Here is a 15,032-nt window from a genome sequence, read left to right on the forward strand (position 1 = left end):
CGTGTCCCTTTATTTACTCTTAAACAATACGTGGACATTTCACCAGTCTGATATCATAGCGTCTGGTATACCGTTAGAAAAGAAGCACTTGAGGTGAAAACAATTTAAGCGGTAATTGCCTCACAACATTCAACATTTCCCACTTTGACAGCCTTCACATGCCGCAGCAGGCGGTTATTCGCCGCTAACAGGGCTGTGTTGATTGCAGACGTGAAAAACAAATGGGCTAGCGGGCTCTCTTATGGAAAGCAGGCAGGGCACAGTGGGGCTACAGTGACATTTTCCCCACATGCAAAATCATGCAAAAGGTAAATACTGAGGCGGAGGGATACCAACACTATTGCAGAACATGGCCGTCACCTCCGTCATGTCCTCTCCCGCAGACCGACCCACTCGTCTGCGATTGGACGAGAAGTTTGCACGTCAGCTCCCAATTGGACGAGCGTCACGTCGATCACGTGCTAATGTCAATGACGTCGATCGTACACTGGGTACGCTGTGTCGCCTGGGTGGATAGTATAGTTACATCAACATTAAAGGGAATAAAATGCCGCGGATTCATGTAAATAGAGACTTCGCTTCAGCGCTCATAATTAATGTTTCTTAATTAACACGGGTCACCTCTGGAGCCGGTAGTGGCAGGCCTATTTTCGGTGTTTATCAGCAATATTTCAGGGTAAGTGGAGTGATACATTTCCTTCCTGCGTCTTTTTTCCTTCACACGGGTGCAGACCTGCTTGCTTTATTATTTAAATACAAAAAAGTAATAAGCGAGACTACTGTGTTATATCACACAGATACCCAGTCTTCACGTGAACATGAAATATCCGTGATATGATTAAAAGTAGTGCGTACTCCAGCTCGCCCTGCCGAGTTATATGGAGAGAGTGAGGAAGGTAATGGCTGTCGGTCGGACTCGTAACTAGAAAATTGTGAAATGGCCTGTGTAGAGCAACGTTAGCTCGTCCTTTGCTTTCCATGTTGGCTCCGGTAGTTATGGTGTCCTAAACGGCTGCGTTAGGCTTTTAAAACGCACGAACCGAGGATCTGACACTAGGTTTTGCCTCCAACATGTCAGATTAGATCCTGTAGGGTACCTGTCTGCCGTCAGTGGGCCTCCTCAGTATCCAGACTCCCATCTGTCATCATGGTTAGACAGTTTGGACTCCTGCACCCACTTTGTTAACAAAAAAGGGGGGAAAAAAATCCACTTTAACCTAATGTGGTCTTCACATACCAGATCTCACACGGTTATTAGTTTAACGCCATTAAGGAGAAAACAGTCCAAGTGCACATAAAGGAGAGCTATTGTTCAAAGCTGTTCACCCTGCTGCTGCATTTTTTTTATTATTATTTTTTAAATTATTTTTTAGCTCTTCACAGGAGCCCGAGGGAAAATATATTTCACTTTCCTGCACTGGTTTACGTGTGTGCAGAACAATGCACATAATATTTAAAAGCGCTAACAATCAGTGGTCACACTACAATGTCCATATTTGTGTGGTCTTTTTTGTTGCGTTGTTTATTAATACTTAAAAGTAATTCCAGTGAAATTGGGGCTCTGATGTGGTTTAGCAGAGAGGCTGGCCCGTGCAGCCATGATTTTTCTGTGCCCTCCTATGGTAGATGCCAGTGCTGCTGGGCTATAAGTAGGCCACTTTGACAGGGTGATCCACCGCTGTGAGGCGTCCCTGCAGATGGATTCATATCAACATCCCTCGGTAGTGCAGCCCCACTGACCATCAGCACAGATTTTACACATAATTTCTCGTTTATCGTGATGTGTACTGTATGCTGTGGATTGAGCACAAAATCCTCATGTTTAAATGTTTCAAAATGTCACATTATTATTTGGATTGCAAATGCTTCCCAGTCCTGGTCCTCTGCTGGCCTGGCAGCAGGATCAACATGCTGGCAGGCCAAAAACTTTGCTATCTTCAAGTGAAATATCTGATTAAAATGAGGAAAACAACATTGATATAGAAGCGTGTTGCCACCTCGGGGTTAGGATTTAAGCTGACAAAGCTGGTAATGGTTGCCAAGTTGAACGGAATGAAATAGTTTCTTCACAACAACAAATCATTAAGATAGCATCGTGCTCTTAGGTTATGAGCACCCTTTGGGCTGTCAGAATGTAAGCTTTTGTCTCCTAGATGTGGTAAAGATGTGACCAAACAAACAGGCAATGGTGGCACATAAAATTAGGCAATATCCATCCAAATCTAGGAATTTTCCAGTTTTAATAATAATACACAGTGATTGCATGCAAGTTTTGTCCTTCTGACCTGGCTGAAATAGTCCATCCATGTAAGGATAGTTTTAATTTGTTTCCCTTTGTGTTAAGTGTTCCTTGAACTGAAAGCTCATTAAAATTGCAATAATTTTCCACTCAAATAACACCTCATCACATTGAATTTATTAAGGCTTGAGGCAGGTCTAAGAAATTTGGATGTTTTTGCTTTAGAAGCATAATTTGCTAGAGTAATGACATTTCTTTATATCTTCTTACGACTTTATTACTTACACGTCTAATGCTTTTTGCTCTTAAACAGTAATATTAGTTGGAAGGTTTTGGAAGGTCAGACATTGACTTGTTTGGTAAAGTTCATTTAATAGGAAGACACAGTGTAACACTGTCCTAATGCACAAGGGTTTAAACTGGCAACATATGCGAGTCCTTAGTAATATTTTTTTCGCTTTTAAAATGACAGTGTCTAGTTAAATCTCGTTAAAAAAAACAGCTTTATTTAAATTGGAAAGCTTGGAGCCCTAAAGCAATTAGGTGGTTAATTGAGGAGTTGAGTTACGAAAAAATGGAGACAGATATGCGAAACACTCCCTGAATTCAGCTCCCTAAAATGGTGCTTTTTTTCTTGGTCCTATATGAAACCTAAAGATGCTACTTTAGAAATTACAAAGAGATTTTTCTCCATTGCCTGAGATTTTCTATGCAGCACCTTAATAATCAATGTGTTGTTGCCTTATGTTGTCAGGTGGATGCAAAGTCACAAACTGTGAGTGTAAATCAATTCTATCCACCTTTTGGCTGTGGGAGATTGAGCCATTAAGGCCATCAAGTACTGAATCCTTGTCTGGGAGCCGGGCAAACCCCATTGCTAGTCACGTTTGAGGCTCCGACCATTTATCTCAGGGGTTTGGCACATTTCATTGGGCAGTGCGTAATCCGCTAAAGGTCACTGTCACTAATTACACTACTCCAAAACAGGCAGATGCCTACCCTGAGCTTGATTGCGCCACCCTTCATTAGGAGACTATTCAAGGGTTGCATAAGCATCACTTGCATGATTCGAATAACATATGTGTGGCTCTTTTTCCTAACCAGAGTGACCAAATGCCTTTCCTCCTACGATGATGAGGCACACCTGGTCCAGCTGAAAGTCATTCATTTGCCACTGTCACAGACTTTTTAAATAGTGTCTTTTAGATCGACTTGCGCCTTTTCTGGCTGATTGGCTTCCTGCGTCTGAGCGAGATTGGTTCGACTGGCTGCAGGGCTCAGTTTTAGCCCAGCGGTGATCTCGTTATCTCAGTGTCCAATCAGTCCTCCGGCCACCTCCTAATTGAGCCATCGCGCCTTAAGGGGGAAGAGGAGGGATGAACGTGTCAATTACAATAATGAGGGGGCAGCCATGCAGAGGGCAGTCGGGGAGAGGAAGGCTAGACAGAAGCCTTGCAGCGTCGCCCCGTTATGGTCAATTCACGACTAATCAAAGATAATATTGTAGCCTGACAGTGCCAAAGTTAGCAGAGTCAGTAGGGAAGAGCATTTTTTAAAATCATTTTCCCCTCTAGCTGTGGGATATTTCTACATGTCGTGTTGTGGTAATTGTTAGAGCTGCTGAGTGATCCATTAACACTGCTGTGGATATAGATTTAATATACGGAAAGCTCGGTCTAAGCACAACTCAAAGCACCTAATGCTCATGCATCTGTATGTGTCAAGTAGCTTTTTGGGCTCGAGGGTTATTGGATTAGTTGTTAGCCTGTATTTAAAAAGGTCCTTCATAAAAGGTTGTTTAATAAAGGACACCAATATTAGCAGTAATAGTAATATTATTATTACTGCAGGCTTTGTGAGCAGAGGACTCGTGCAAAAACATGACATTTTGAGCACTTTTTATGACTTGACAACGATGATGATGCTGACGCTATTAAAGACTAGTAGGTACACTCATGAACGGATTCACAGCTAATAAGATGAACCTGTGTGTCGATATGGCAGCCACTACTGCTGTTTATACACATAAGGTACTTGGAAAGATTTAGCTCATTAGCAGCTTAATCAATCAGCCCATTAATTGATTGGTAATTACTCTGTGTTTTCCCAGCTTCACAAAGCTGCAGATTTTTGGTGTTGCTGTAAAAGACTTTAAAAGCTCAGATGGTCACGCAAAGCATGATGATATGAAGATGTCACATTGGAGGTTGATGTGTCACATTGGTTTGATTGTTATAGAAGTGTTAATTTCCTGTTTTTATATGTGGATTTTCCATATATTGCTGTAAGTTGCTGTTATCATTTCCATTGCATCAAATAATTACTTTTTTTTTGTCACTACGGGTCTTTTTTAGTATTGGTGCATAACGAACCATAGAATCTATTGAGCGATACACTTAAACAAACCATCATTATTCAGTTGGTAATGCTAGTGTTGTGAAGGGGGTTGTATTTTAACTCAGACCACAATCTGTAACACAACCGGACAACATAGTTTTTGCTGTCTAAACCTAACCAGTGAGTGAAAGCAAAAGTAAAAAGCGAGCGCAAACAAGATGATCATCAAGTGAAAACAAAGCACAAAAGTCAAACATCTAAAATTTTGTAGCTGAGAGTGTGTTAAAACCAAGGATGCTGTTTCTGATATCTTTATCTATGAGGAATCTGCATTATATCGAGTAACAAAAAAACACTTACACTTCCGTATAAGCCAGAATTTAAAAGTGATTGGAATCGTTTTTATGCGAGCTGACACGGGTACGGGGGCACGTCACAGCCCGCTGTGACTAAATGAATGTAAGTGATAGTGAAAATACACTGTATGGCCACACCTGACCCGCTCAGTGAGATTATTATTTTCATCTCCAGAGAAAATTGGTTGGCTGGCGAGCAGAAAAGTCATAATGGATAAATTGAGGAAAAGAAATGATAGCAGCTGCTGTGGGTTCAGGTGGCGGTAGAAGAAATTCAAAGTTGACCGAACAAAGTAAAAAAAAAGACCAGTTTAATTATTTACACGATCAGGACGTCTTGTATGAATTCATAGGTGCAGCTCTGGTTTGAGTTTTCACCAGTTAATTCTCAGTCTGGACATTTGTTAAAATGTGGGTTATTTTTTTTGGGAAGCCCCATGTGCACTCCAGTGGCGTTTTCATTTTTTCCGTCTGGCCTAACAACAGTCCCACAGGAAAGCTCGGATGCGGAGGGTCAAGACTGGAGGGAAAACTTAACACAATTGCCACAGAGCCGAGCCCACATGTAGGAAAGAGAATGGGGTTTAGGTAATGTGTTTAGTAGGGCTGCTCGATTATGGCAAAAATGATAATCACGATTATTTTCACTGAAATTGAGATCTCGATTATTTGACGATATTTATTTAACCCTTTAAGACCTACTATAGAACCAAGTCCGCCAGAGCTTATATTATTTTTTTACATGTTGTAGTGCCATTTATGGGAGCATTTCAAGTTGCTATACAACTGTTATAGCCCATATTTTAATAATATGTATGAATTAAGTCCATAGTAACTACATTAATTGCAAAAAAGTGCAATAAACTACAAAAAAAAATTGAAAATCGTTTTTGTTTGTTTTTTTACATATATTTCTACTTGGAGAAATTTAAGAGGTTTATCCCTCAAAACTTTAAATACAAAAAAGTTGCAAAAAATAGTTTACAACAATTTTGAGTGTGTTCATAGTTTTATTTTGGAGATACACCAATTTTTATATACTGCAGGAAAAACAAAAAAACAATCCTATGATGCAAATTTTCAAAGAAAACAGCATGTGCATCAAAATAAACTATTTCCAGCAGTGCAATTCGAGTTCTAAGCATCCCAGAAACTATTCAGAAAAGTCAAACATGACCAGTATAGGCCTTTAAGGCCTACAAGTAAAAAAAACTACATTTCCGCGAAAATGACGTCACTTCCGGTTTCGGCCAGGAAATGGCGGACATGTGATAGTTCGCGCTGACGCCTGTTTCACTGTGGGAAGTGTTACGAACAGCTGATCGGATCAGCAAAGCGTGTTTCTGGAATATTATGTTTTTGTTCCTGCAAGCGCTTTTTATGCAATTTTTGCAAAGCTTTATGTGGAAGGAAACCGTGACCGAGGACAAGCTGATGGTATGAGATGTAAGTACAACTCCTCCGGTTTCATATGCAAAACAAATTATTGCGCTAGCTTACATGGTCCAGGTTCTACAGGGATTTAAAAATAGTTACACAAAACGGAGCTTACTGCTCTGACGGCTTTAAAGGGTTAACAATGACTTTAAAAAATAATATAAAATAGTGTGCAACACCACTGAAGTTTTTTTTTTTTACCTCTCTTTTCAACCAACGGCAGTCACTCTCCTCTCCAAATAACTTCTGCTTAGCTTTCCGAGCTTCCCTCGGGTCCTCTTAATCAGCGGTCTCCAACCTTTTTTGCACCACGGACCGGTTTATGCCCGACAATATTTTCACGGACCGGCCTTTAAGGTGTCGCGGATAAATGAGGGAGGGGCTAATAATCAGCTCAGTCATTTTTAATGATGTTGAAAGCCCAGATCGTAATCGTGATTAAAATTCGATTAATTGAGCAGCCCTAGTGTTTAGTAAAATGTGAGCTGAAGATAAAATTGGTTGAGGAAAGAAAAGTAGTTTTGCTGTGAATTTTCAGGCCAGTAAGGAGATTAGAACAGGTTAGTTTTGGGGTCCATTTCACAGGTGTGATGAAATCTGTTTAACATATTTTTTATTACATAAAAACATAGATTTTAAAATAACAGAGATTGCTGGAACTCGGTCCATTGACTGTCTGTTGTTGTCAGTAAGATCACAAAGAAAAGCAACACTTTCTGAAATACCAGGATTTTCTGTCCTTCCACTAATTAATAGACAAAACAAATTTTCCTTTCAGCTCAGGGTAGCGCTTGATTTAATGTACCACACCAGGCAGCTCCCATAAATGCAAAGCATCAGCATTGCACCTGACTGAGTTTAATGAAATGTTCTTGCTAAAACTGTGATTAATGAATGATTAATTGTGCATCCCGAATGTAATATAGATTAATTAAAAGCTCTCGCTGCAGATAGGATAAGTGCACCTGTGCAGTACGTGACTCTTAATGACTTTTAACTCATTATCATGCAAAGTAAAAGTGGCCAACTGCTTATGTATTTGTAAATACATAAGCAGTTAAATATTTGTAAGTACTGAAGCTGTTATAAGATCGACCCTTTAACAAAGCTCATTACCCCGGGTGTCCCAAGTACAATCACAAAGTGCCAAGTCACTTCATTCTCAAATCTATGTTTTTCCCAAGTAGCAGATTAGAGCTACAGTGGAGTTGTTAAGGATTTCTGCCAAAAATGTGTTTTTAAACGTGTGTGTGAAAGAAAAACTAAAATAAAGTTTTCAGAGGCTTGTAAACCATCCAGTAAATGTCTTCATTAGCCGATAATAAGCCCAAAGGCCTGCTCTTCAAACTAAAATTACTTTGATTATTTCCACGGTGTCACTGAGTAACCCTGAAGGGCTGAATCCTGGAGAAAATCATACTGACAATTATCTTGACTGATGTCACGTTTACGTTTTTAGTCCTTTGGAGGACTGCATTAAATTTGTTTTAAGAATGAATGAATTTATTCTATTAACCACAGTTTAATAGATTTTAAAATATTAACCACAGGTTCCTTAGTGTTCTGTTTTGTTATGCACTTATAAACCACGAGTCACTACGGGTGACCTTTTGATAAATGTAACAGTAATAACTTCATGGATTTTGGGGCTTTCAGTGGTTTCAGTGGAAATTAAAAGCCATTTGCAGGCTGCTGGTAGTCATAATGTTGAATTGGTTGCAAAGAGGTATACAGTGCTGCACCAAAAACCTCCTTGCAAATGCTTTGATCACCTGTAGTTTGCGTGGGAAATGCTTACTCGTCAGCTTTTATTTTGAAGGCTAATGCTTATCATTTTGGGCTTGCGCTGCTGTTTTTCAAGTTTCACTACCGCTCCGTGAGTAGTTAACAAATGTTTTTGGACAAGTTTGCAAACTAAGGGTGACCATGGCAACGTGCTATTGACCAAAGCAACCAAAAGGAAGTTTTTGGTGCAACACTATATACCTCTTTGCAACCAATTTCACAATGAGGCTGCCAGCAACACTCTCTAACTGGTTGAGGAATAATCATTTTTTGGCCCTAATAACTAGAGGTCACCAAGGGGTCACTAATCAGTCTATAGGCTGTGTGACTTGGGTTAACTCTTTGGAAGTAGAAAATCTGTGATTTGGTCTAATCAGTCAAAATTTTATTTATTTATTTTTTGGGGGAAATCATGAGCTCTGCCTCCAGGTCCAAGGGAAGAAGGACCATCCAGCTTATTATTGATCAGCGCACAGCTCAAAAGCCAGCATCCATTGTGGCTGGAGGTTTTAGTGCATATTGCATGGGTAACTTGAATACTTGAACTGCTGCAGAGAGCATCATTTTTCAGGGAGGACCTTGCCTATATTAGCAAAATAATGTGATTGCCAAACTGGCTCGCGTTAATTCAGACCATAGAAAACATTAGTTGAATTATAAAGAACCAAAAATAGAGCAAAGCCTATATGTAACACAATTTTGCCTTCAACATAACAGCGTGAAATTTGTAACCTTTAAGATAGTACTAACACGTTTAATATGTCATTGATTAAATATGAAGTTTAAATGATTTACAAATGAGCTCTTTCTGCTTTGGAACTGGGGGATGGACATATTTTTTGCTTTAGTGCTTGCTTATATTCACAAATTTTGATTGCAATGACTAAAATAAATCCCTTTCTCATTTTGACCTGCTGAAGTGAGTGTAAACAAAACACAAAACATCCGGCCTATCTTAGACCTGATCTGTTAGCTGTTACTTAACACTAAGGATGACAAAAAATCCAAATCTCATCATCAAATTCAATCTCTGGGAACATTTTCTGAGCTTGAACGCCTTTTCATATTTTTAATGCGTTGCCTGAAGAGATTGAGACAATGGCAGCCGATGAATTTAACCCATCGCGGTGGTGTCGTGTGTCGCTTGGTGCCCCCTGGCCTCATAATCAGACAGCATTGTTTCCTCAGTTGTTTTCAGGTTAATTACAGTTGAACAAGTGGGGTTAGTCATTATTTTTTTCACACAAGTGAATGATAACTTACTGATTTCTGATTGCATGATTCCCACCATTAGATATCCATTGTTTTCCTTTCCTCTGTTTGTGTCATACATAAAGAACCTTCCAGTAATGTCTTTGTCTCTTTACTTTTCACAGGAGAGGAGTGTCGTCATCCTCACCACAGCAGCTGGGGGGTAAGTTTGTCACTTTAGTCCCCGTTGAACAAATGACGAACTGAGAACCATCTCAACCTCAAGCGTCTCCGCAGCACCCGCTCGTTGAAGGAGTCGACCACGTTGCCTCGCCACACTGGACAGAGAAATGTGTCTGTGCGTGTCCTCGAGTGCATGACCGCATCTCAGTGTTTTGTGGCTGCACTTCCTCTCTCACCTTCCGAGAGGCACTTCTGCACTTGACTGACTGCAACATTTGTCTTCATCACAACAAAGCATCATGGGTAGGAAAAAGATTCAGATCCAAAGGATCACCGATGAAAGGAACAAGCAGGTGAGGCTTAATTATTTATTTGGTTGCTCGTTTAATCTGCTGAAATGAGTCATTGAAGAGACTGCAGATTGAACCTCGGTGCATTTGTCTGTATGTAACACTGTGATACATATCCGATTTTTAAAGCACGCAGCTCCAGCTTGAGCATTAACCTCCAGAGTTAAGGCGTTATTTCAAAATAAGGTTCTGTTTTTTGTTACTTTTGGCTCTGACTCTGCATGTGCTGAGATTTGCGCCTGATCTACAAATTCAAATGTCATATTAAAAGCTTACTTTTCTGCTAAATCCATTAAGAAGGAGGACACTTTTTTCCATATAAATGGAGCAGAGCTGTCAGCCAGTTAATTAAGAGCTTTAATCACCCGTGTGGTCAGGAGTTATGTGCAATTTTCTTAGTTCTCATGGTTCTAATTGTGACTGCTTTTCTTACTTGCGTCCTTTGTTTTTTCTCAGCAACACATCGTGTTTGCTTCGTACGCTTCAGTGCACTTTATCAGTGACATTTGGCGCTTGTTGCCTGTCCCTGCTTTGGTTAGTATGATGATATGTAAAACATGTAAAAAGGGAGATCTGTATGAAAAGAGGAAGGGAAAAAATGAGCAATTTCTGAAAAATTTGTTTATTAAAAGTCTCTTCAAAAGCTGTTCTGGAGCTTTTGATCACATGACGTGACTTTCATCAGCTGAGGCAGTTTTTCTTGTAATCATAAAGTGACATCTCAGCCAAATTTGCTTAAAAGTTCAGATAAAAAAAACCAAACCTAGTTTAATCAATGAGTTAATAAAACATAGTGTAACCAGTGATAAGCTCACTTACAAGTAAAGAGTGCACATGGTTGCAGATTACTACATTTTTTTTATTATAGGTAAAGCAAACGCACCGGGTCACCCCATTTTTGTTTCCTTTGAAAAATCACTTGTGAAGTGTTCTAAAATACAGCCAATATTAATTTTAATGGTTGACTCAAAAGACGAGAGCCCAGTGAGGCTTTATTTAGAAATCCATCTGTTTTAGGTATTATACAATACTGTTTTATAATAGTGTTTTATTCTGTGAGCTGTTTAATCCAAAAATGGTGTTCTCCGGACAGTACTTTGTGAGGACTGATCTGATCTTAAACAAAAAAACTCCATGTTTTATTGCCAAAAGTGGTGAACGTTGTGTGGTCATAGAAAGGTTCAGCATGCGAAACAAAAAGAAACCAAAAACTTGCATATTATAACATGATTAGAGCTGTTTACTGCTAGTAGGCGCTGGGACAGTTTTACAGGGTCAACATAGCTGTCTAGATGTCACAGATTTCAAATGGCAGTAAGGTCATGATTTTGGGCTGGCCTCACACAGCTTTGTGATGTTGTTTGGCGTCCACATTCAAGTCCTGCAATGAAAGGTCTCAAGTACTAAATCAGGCTGTACCCCAAAATCTGCCTTTTCAGCTCCATTTGCTTCCTTTCTCTTCTCACTGCATGAGGCTGCCACTCCACTTCACAGTAATGATGGTGCTGGATGAGTGATGAGGTGATTCCTGCCAAACAGAATGCTTTGTATGACAACTGAAAACTTCAGTTTTGTTTTCATCACACCACAGAATATTTTGCCTCATGCTCTCAGGCCTCCACGTGCTTTTTTTTTTTTCCTTTGGCAATCTTCAAGCTCATTTTTTCCACAACTGATGCCTCCAAGACATTTTGCTCGAAGACCAAATTTAAAAATCGCTGCATTGATTTGTCTTTTCAGAAGATCGTTTCTGCCAGGTCGGACAGTAGCTGTAATTTGAATTCTGTACTTTTAATTTCTTCTCTCTTTAATCTACAAAAATGTTTGACGTTCTCATGCCCTCCAGCCCAGACTTTGTGGACATAACAGACCCTGAAACCTTTTCAGATAATGTGTGACAATGGAGAGGCCAATTTCAGAGGCTGGAATTGGCCAAGGCCAGGGCTAGCCATAGAGTGTAAAAACGATGGACTGATCTGAAATGTGAAGGCAAAACCCAAGTGCCTTAAACCTGGATTCTTTTTAGCGGCCAGCAGGGGGGGTGACTCCTGGTTGGAAAAAGATGGGAAAATAGGTTTAGTTTCCCGTTGCTCTGAGATGACTTTATGGCCTAAGACGCTGTTTTCAGGTCATGTTAAAAAGAACAGAGCTGTTTTTGTTAATTCTGGTTAATATCGGAGTTATCCAGAATGTCAGTCTGATCCACCCCTTGCTTGTCACTTCCTGCTGTCTGTTGGTGTTGCAGCTGCCGGCTACTGTTGCCTGCGTCGGCAAACCTGTCAGGCAAAATGGCCACGCCTTTAACTTTAGGTCATAACAAAATCTAAAAGGATGGGAGGGGGGGTCCAAAAAGAAAGAAAATCTGTTAATATAATGTAAAAAATTACAAACAAGCTTTACAGTTTTAAAACAGGCGTCTGTGGGGATTGTCCTGCTTTTGGAGCCTTTCTAAAGGGGCCACTAGAGGAACTGTAGTTATTAGTACTTAACTTCAGCTCTGTAGGTTACCTCCTGGTTAGGTAAAGCTACTTTCACCTGCTCCCTTGTCACATTTAAACACCACATCTCTTCACATCTCTTTTTTAGCAGAGTTTGATCCAGATGCCCTTCCTGATGCAAAAGGGGATTTTTTTTTTTTTTTGTCTCGTGCTGGAGTTGAATTAGTGACCTTTCTAAATACAGATATTAAATATAAAACAGGTCACCATGAAGCACAGAAATGACTGAGCATTCAGTTGCACAATCTATGCATCTCAACACTGACCGACTGATTCACAGTCAGTTGGGAAACAAATAAAAAAATAACACAATGTAGGAAAAAGTTTATGACCTGCAGTATTTATGCCAAAGTGTGCATCTCTAGTTCAACTTAGACCACATCTAATTATAGCAGAAGCAGTGAATAAATGTTAGGCTAAAAATATCAACAAATATCAAAACTGTTTGTAAACATATATATATATATATATATATATATATATATATATATATATATATATATATATATATATATATATATATACACACACATATCAGGGAAAAATGATTATTGACTGTTTATTGTTAGCAACCAGAGTGTCTGAAGGCTATTTATTGTGATGATAAAGGGCCACAAAAACAAGGATCCTTCAGTATCGATGCTGAAAACTGACTCACTATGCTTCATTGATGCCTCTTTATTTATGATGTTATTGCTATTGTTGTCACTTGTACACTGTTATTTGTGTGTGCTTTTACCTAATGTGTCTATCTGCTGTGTGAAATATGTGTTTGTGTTACAGGCAGTTGAAATAGTCATAGACTTACTTTGTCTTTGTAAAGATTTCATTTTATTTTGCAGGCCTAGACCTGTTTGCGTGTGGTGCACAGAAGACCTGTGTAAAGGTCTTTTATAGGAGTTACAGCGTTAATAGTGCTTTAACCCTGAGAAACCGCTGGGATTTTTTTTACCCTGCCCTCTGCTGTTTTTACAAATCCTTTCTTCTGTTTTCTTTCAGGTGACATTCACAAAGCGAAAGTTTGGTTTGATGAAGAAAGCCTACGAGCTGAGTGTATTGTGTGACTGCGAGATTGCCCTGATCATCTTCAACCATGCGAACAAGCTGTTCCAGTATGCCAGTACTGACATGGACAAGGTCCTGCTCAAATACACAGAGTACAATGAGCCGCATGAGAGCCGGACCAATGCCGATATCATTGAGGTTAGTCGATGCATCCTCACCATTTGTGCAGAAGTGAGTAAGCTAAGGCCTTGATTAGATTTTAAATAATATGGAAACTGTCAGGGCTGAACTGTTGCACCAACTCTTAAAACATAAAGAGCTGTATAATGCTGGCAATATCCCATTTAATCTGTTAAATATGTAGCCATATGCTGCACAAGTGATTTGGGTTTTTTTGGTCTTTTAGCTGTATTGTCATCATTTCACCAGATTTTGATTTATTTGCTGTTTGCTTTTGTGTTTTTGATGTGACAAAACCAACAAGATTAAAAGCTTGGGCTTCTTGAAAAAGGCTTTGTGACTGTTGTTTTAATGCAGTCTCTGAAGAAAGAATTTGAAGTGTTATCTTTGTGTGATCAGAGGCAATGTAACCGGCGCACCTCAGTGTCATTGTCTCACGTCACTGCCTTCATTCAGGGGTGTTATAGAGAAAGTAGTTATAATTAATGGGAATTGTGTTTCTGACTTCACAACCGTGATCAAATAATTTTCAGTGGCAGCTGATTCTCTTCCACCTACATTTTCTGAAACACTTTAAATGATAAACTCATGATTCATACTATGATTGCAGTATCATGTCTTCTCACTTCTAAAGCCCAGTTTTTACATTTACAGACTTTGAGAAAGAAAGGCTTCAACGGCTGTGACAGCCCAGAGCCAGACGGCGAAGACTCGATCGACCAAAGTCCCCTTAATGATGACAAATACCGGAAAACCACAGAGGACCTGGATGTTCTCTTCAAACGCTACGGAGTAAGTTTTGTAAACTTCACACTTAAGTCTTCTCTTAATTCATGCAGCATTTTTTTTATATTGCAGTTTGTTCTGCTTATTGGTCAAACACTTGTCTGTTGTTGTTGTTCTGCTTTGTCTTAAGTACTGACAGGAAACTGCTACTGGTAGGAAGTTCCTCTAACGAGTTGTGTTACACTTTACTGTGACCTTTATAAAAAAAATGCAGATTGCTTGATTCGTGTTAGAGATGGTGGTATTATTAAGAGCTTTTGTTTGGGGGTTGGTTTTTTTTTTGGTCATTGTTTTGAAGGCAGTAAATGAGTTAGTCTAACTCATTTACTGCCTTCATATTATTCACAAGCGAGGACTAAAACTCAACACATCTGTAAAACCACTGCTTTTTGGTTTTTCTGGCCATGCATGCCTTCAGTTCTCTGTATTTTTCTGTTGTATGCTGATGATACTCACCTATATTTTGTGCTTAAAGACTCCAATTAAATAATTGTGCTTTTTACAATAATACCATGTTCATTTATAGTCAATAGATCGGAGTTAAGATCATAACATTTGTACACTGTATCAGCTGCACGCCAGGAAATTTGCACACAAAGGGCATTTTGAAGACAAAAGAAAGCAGATAGCACTTCATGTCTTTTATTTAAATGACAAAAGATTACTTGCATCAACATGGCTGCTA

The 15,032-nt window shown here is 39.4% G+C and overlaps 1 protein-coding gene across 6 annotated transcripts in view; it reads left to right on the top strand.

Annotated features, from left to right (window-relative positions):
• The first annotated feature begins 474 nt into the window (after positions 1-474).
• The window catches only part of LOC309698803 (myocyte-specific enhancer factor 2D homolog), a 33,573-nt gene continuing 19,015 nt past the window's right edge, over positions 475-15,032 (top strand). For 5 of the 6 annotated variants that reach the window (XM_082521487.1, XM_082521490.1, XM_082521491.1 and 2 more), the window contains exons 1-4: positions 475-676; positions 9,531-9,881; positions 13,376-13,579; positions 14,216-14,353. In XM_082521487.1, the coding sequence (XP_082377613.1) occupies positions 9,828-9,881; positions 13,376-13,579; positions 14,216-14,353 (396 nt within the window). In that variant the 5' untranslated portion in view covers positions 475-676; positions 9,531-9,827. The remainder of the gene's footprint in view (positions 677-9,530; positions 9,882-13,375; positions 13,580-14,215; positions 14,354-15,032) is intronic. The other variant, XM_082521488.1, reaches the window with a different exon arrangement.

This window comes from Aulonocara stuartgranti (assembly GCF_965226115.1).
Source record: "Aulonocara stuartgranti genome assembly, chromosome: 22".
Lineage (NCBI taxonomy): Eukaryota > Metazoa > Chordata > Actinopteri > Cichliformes > Cichlidae > Aulonocara > Aulonocara stuartgranti.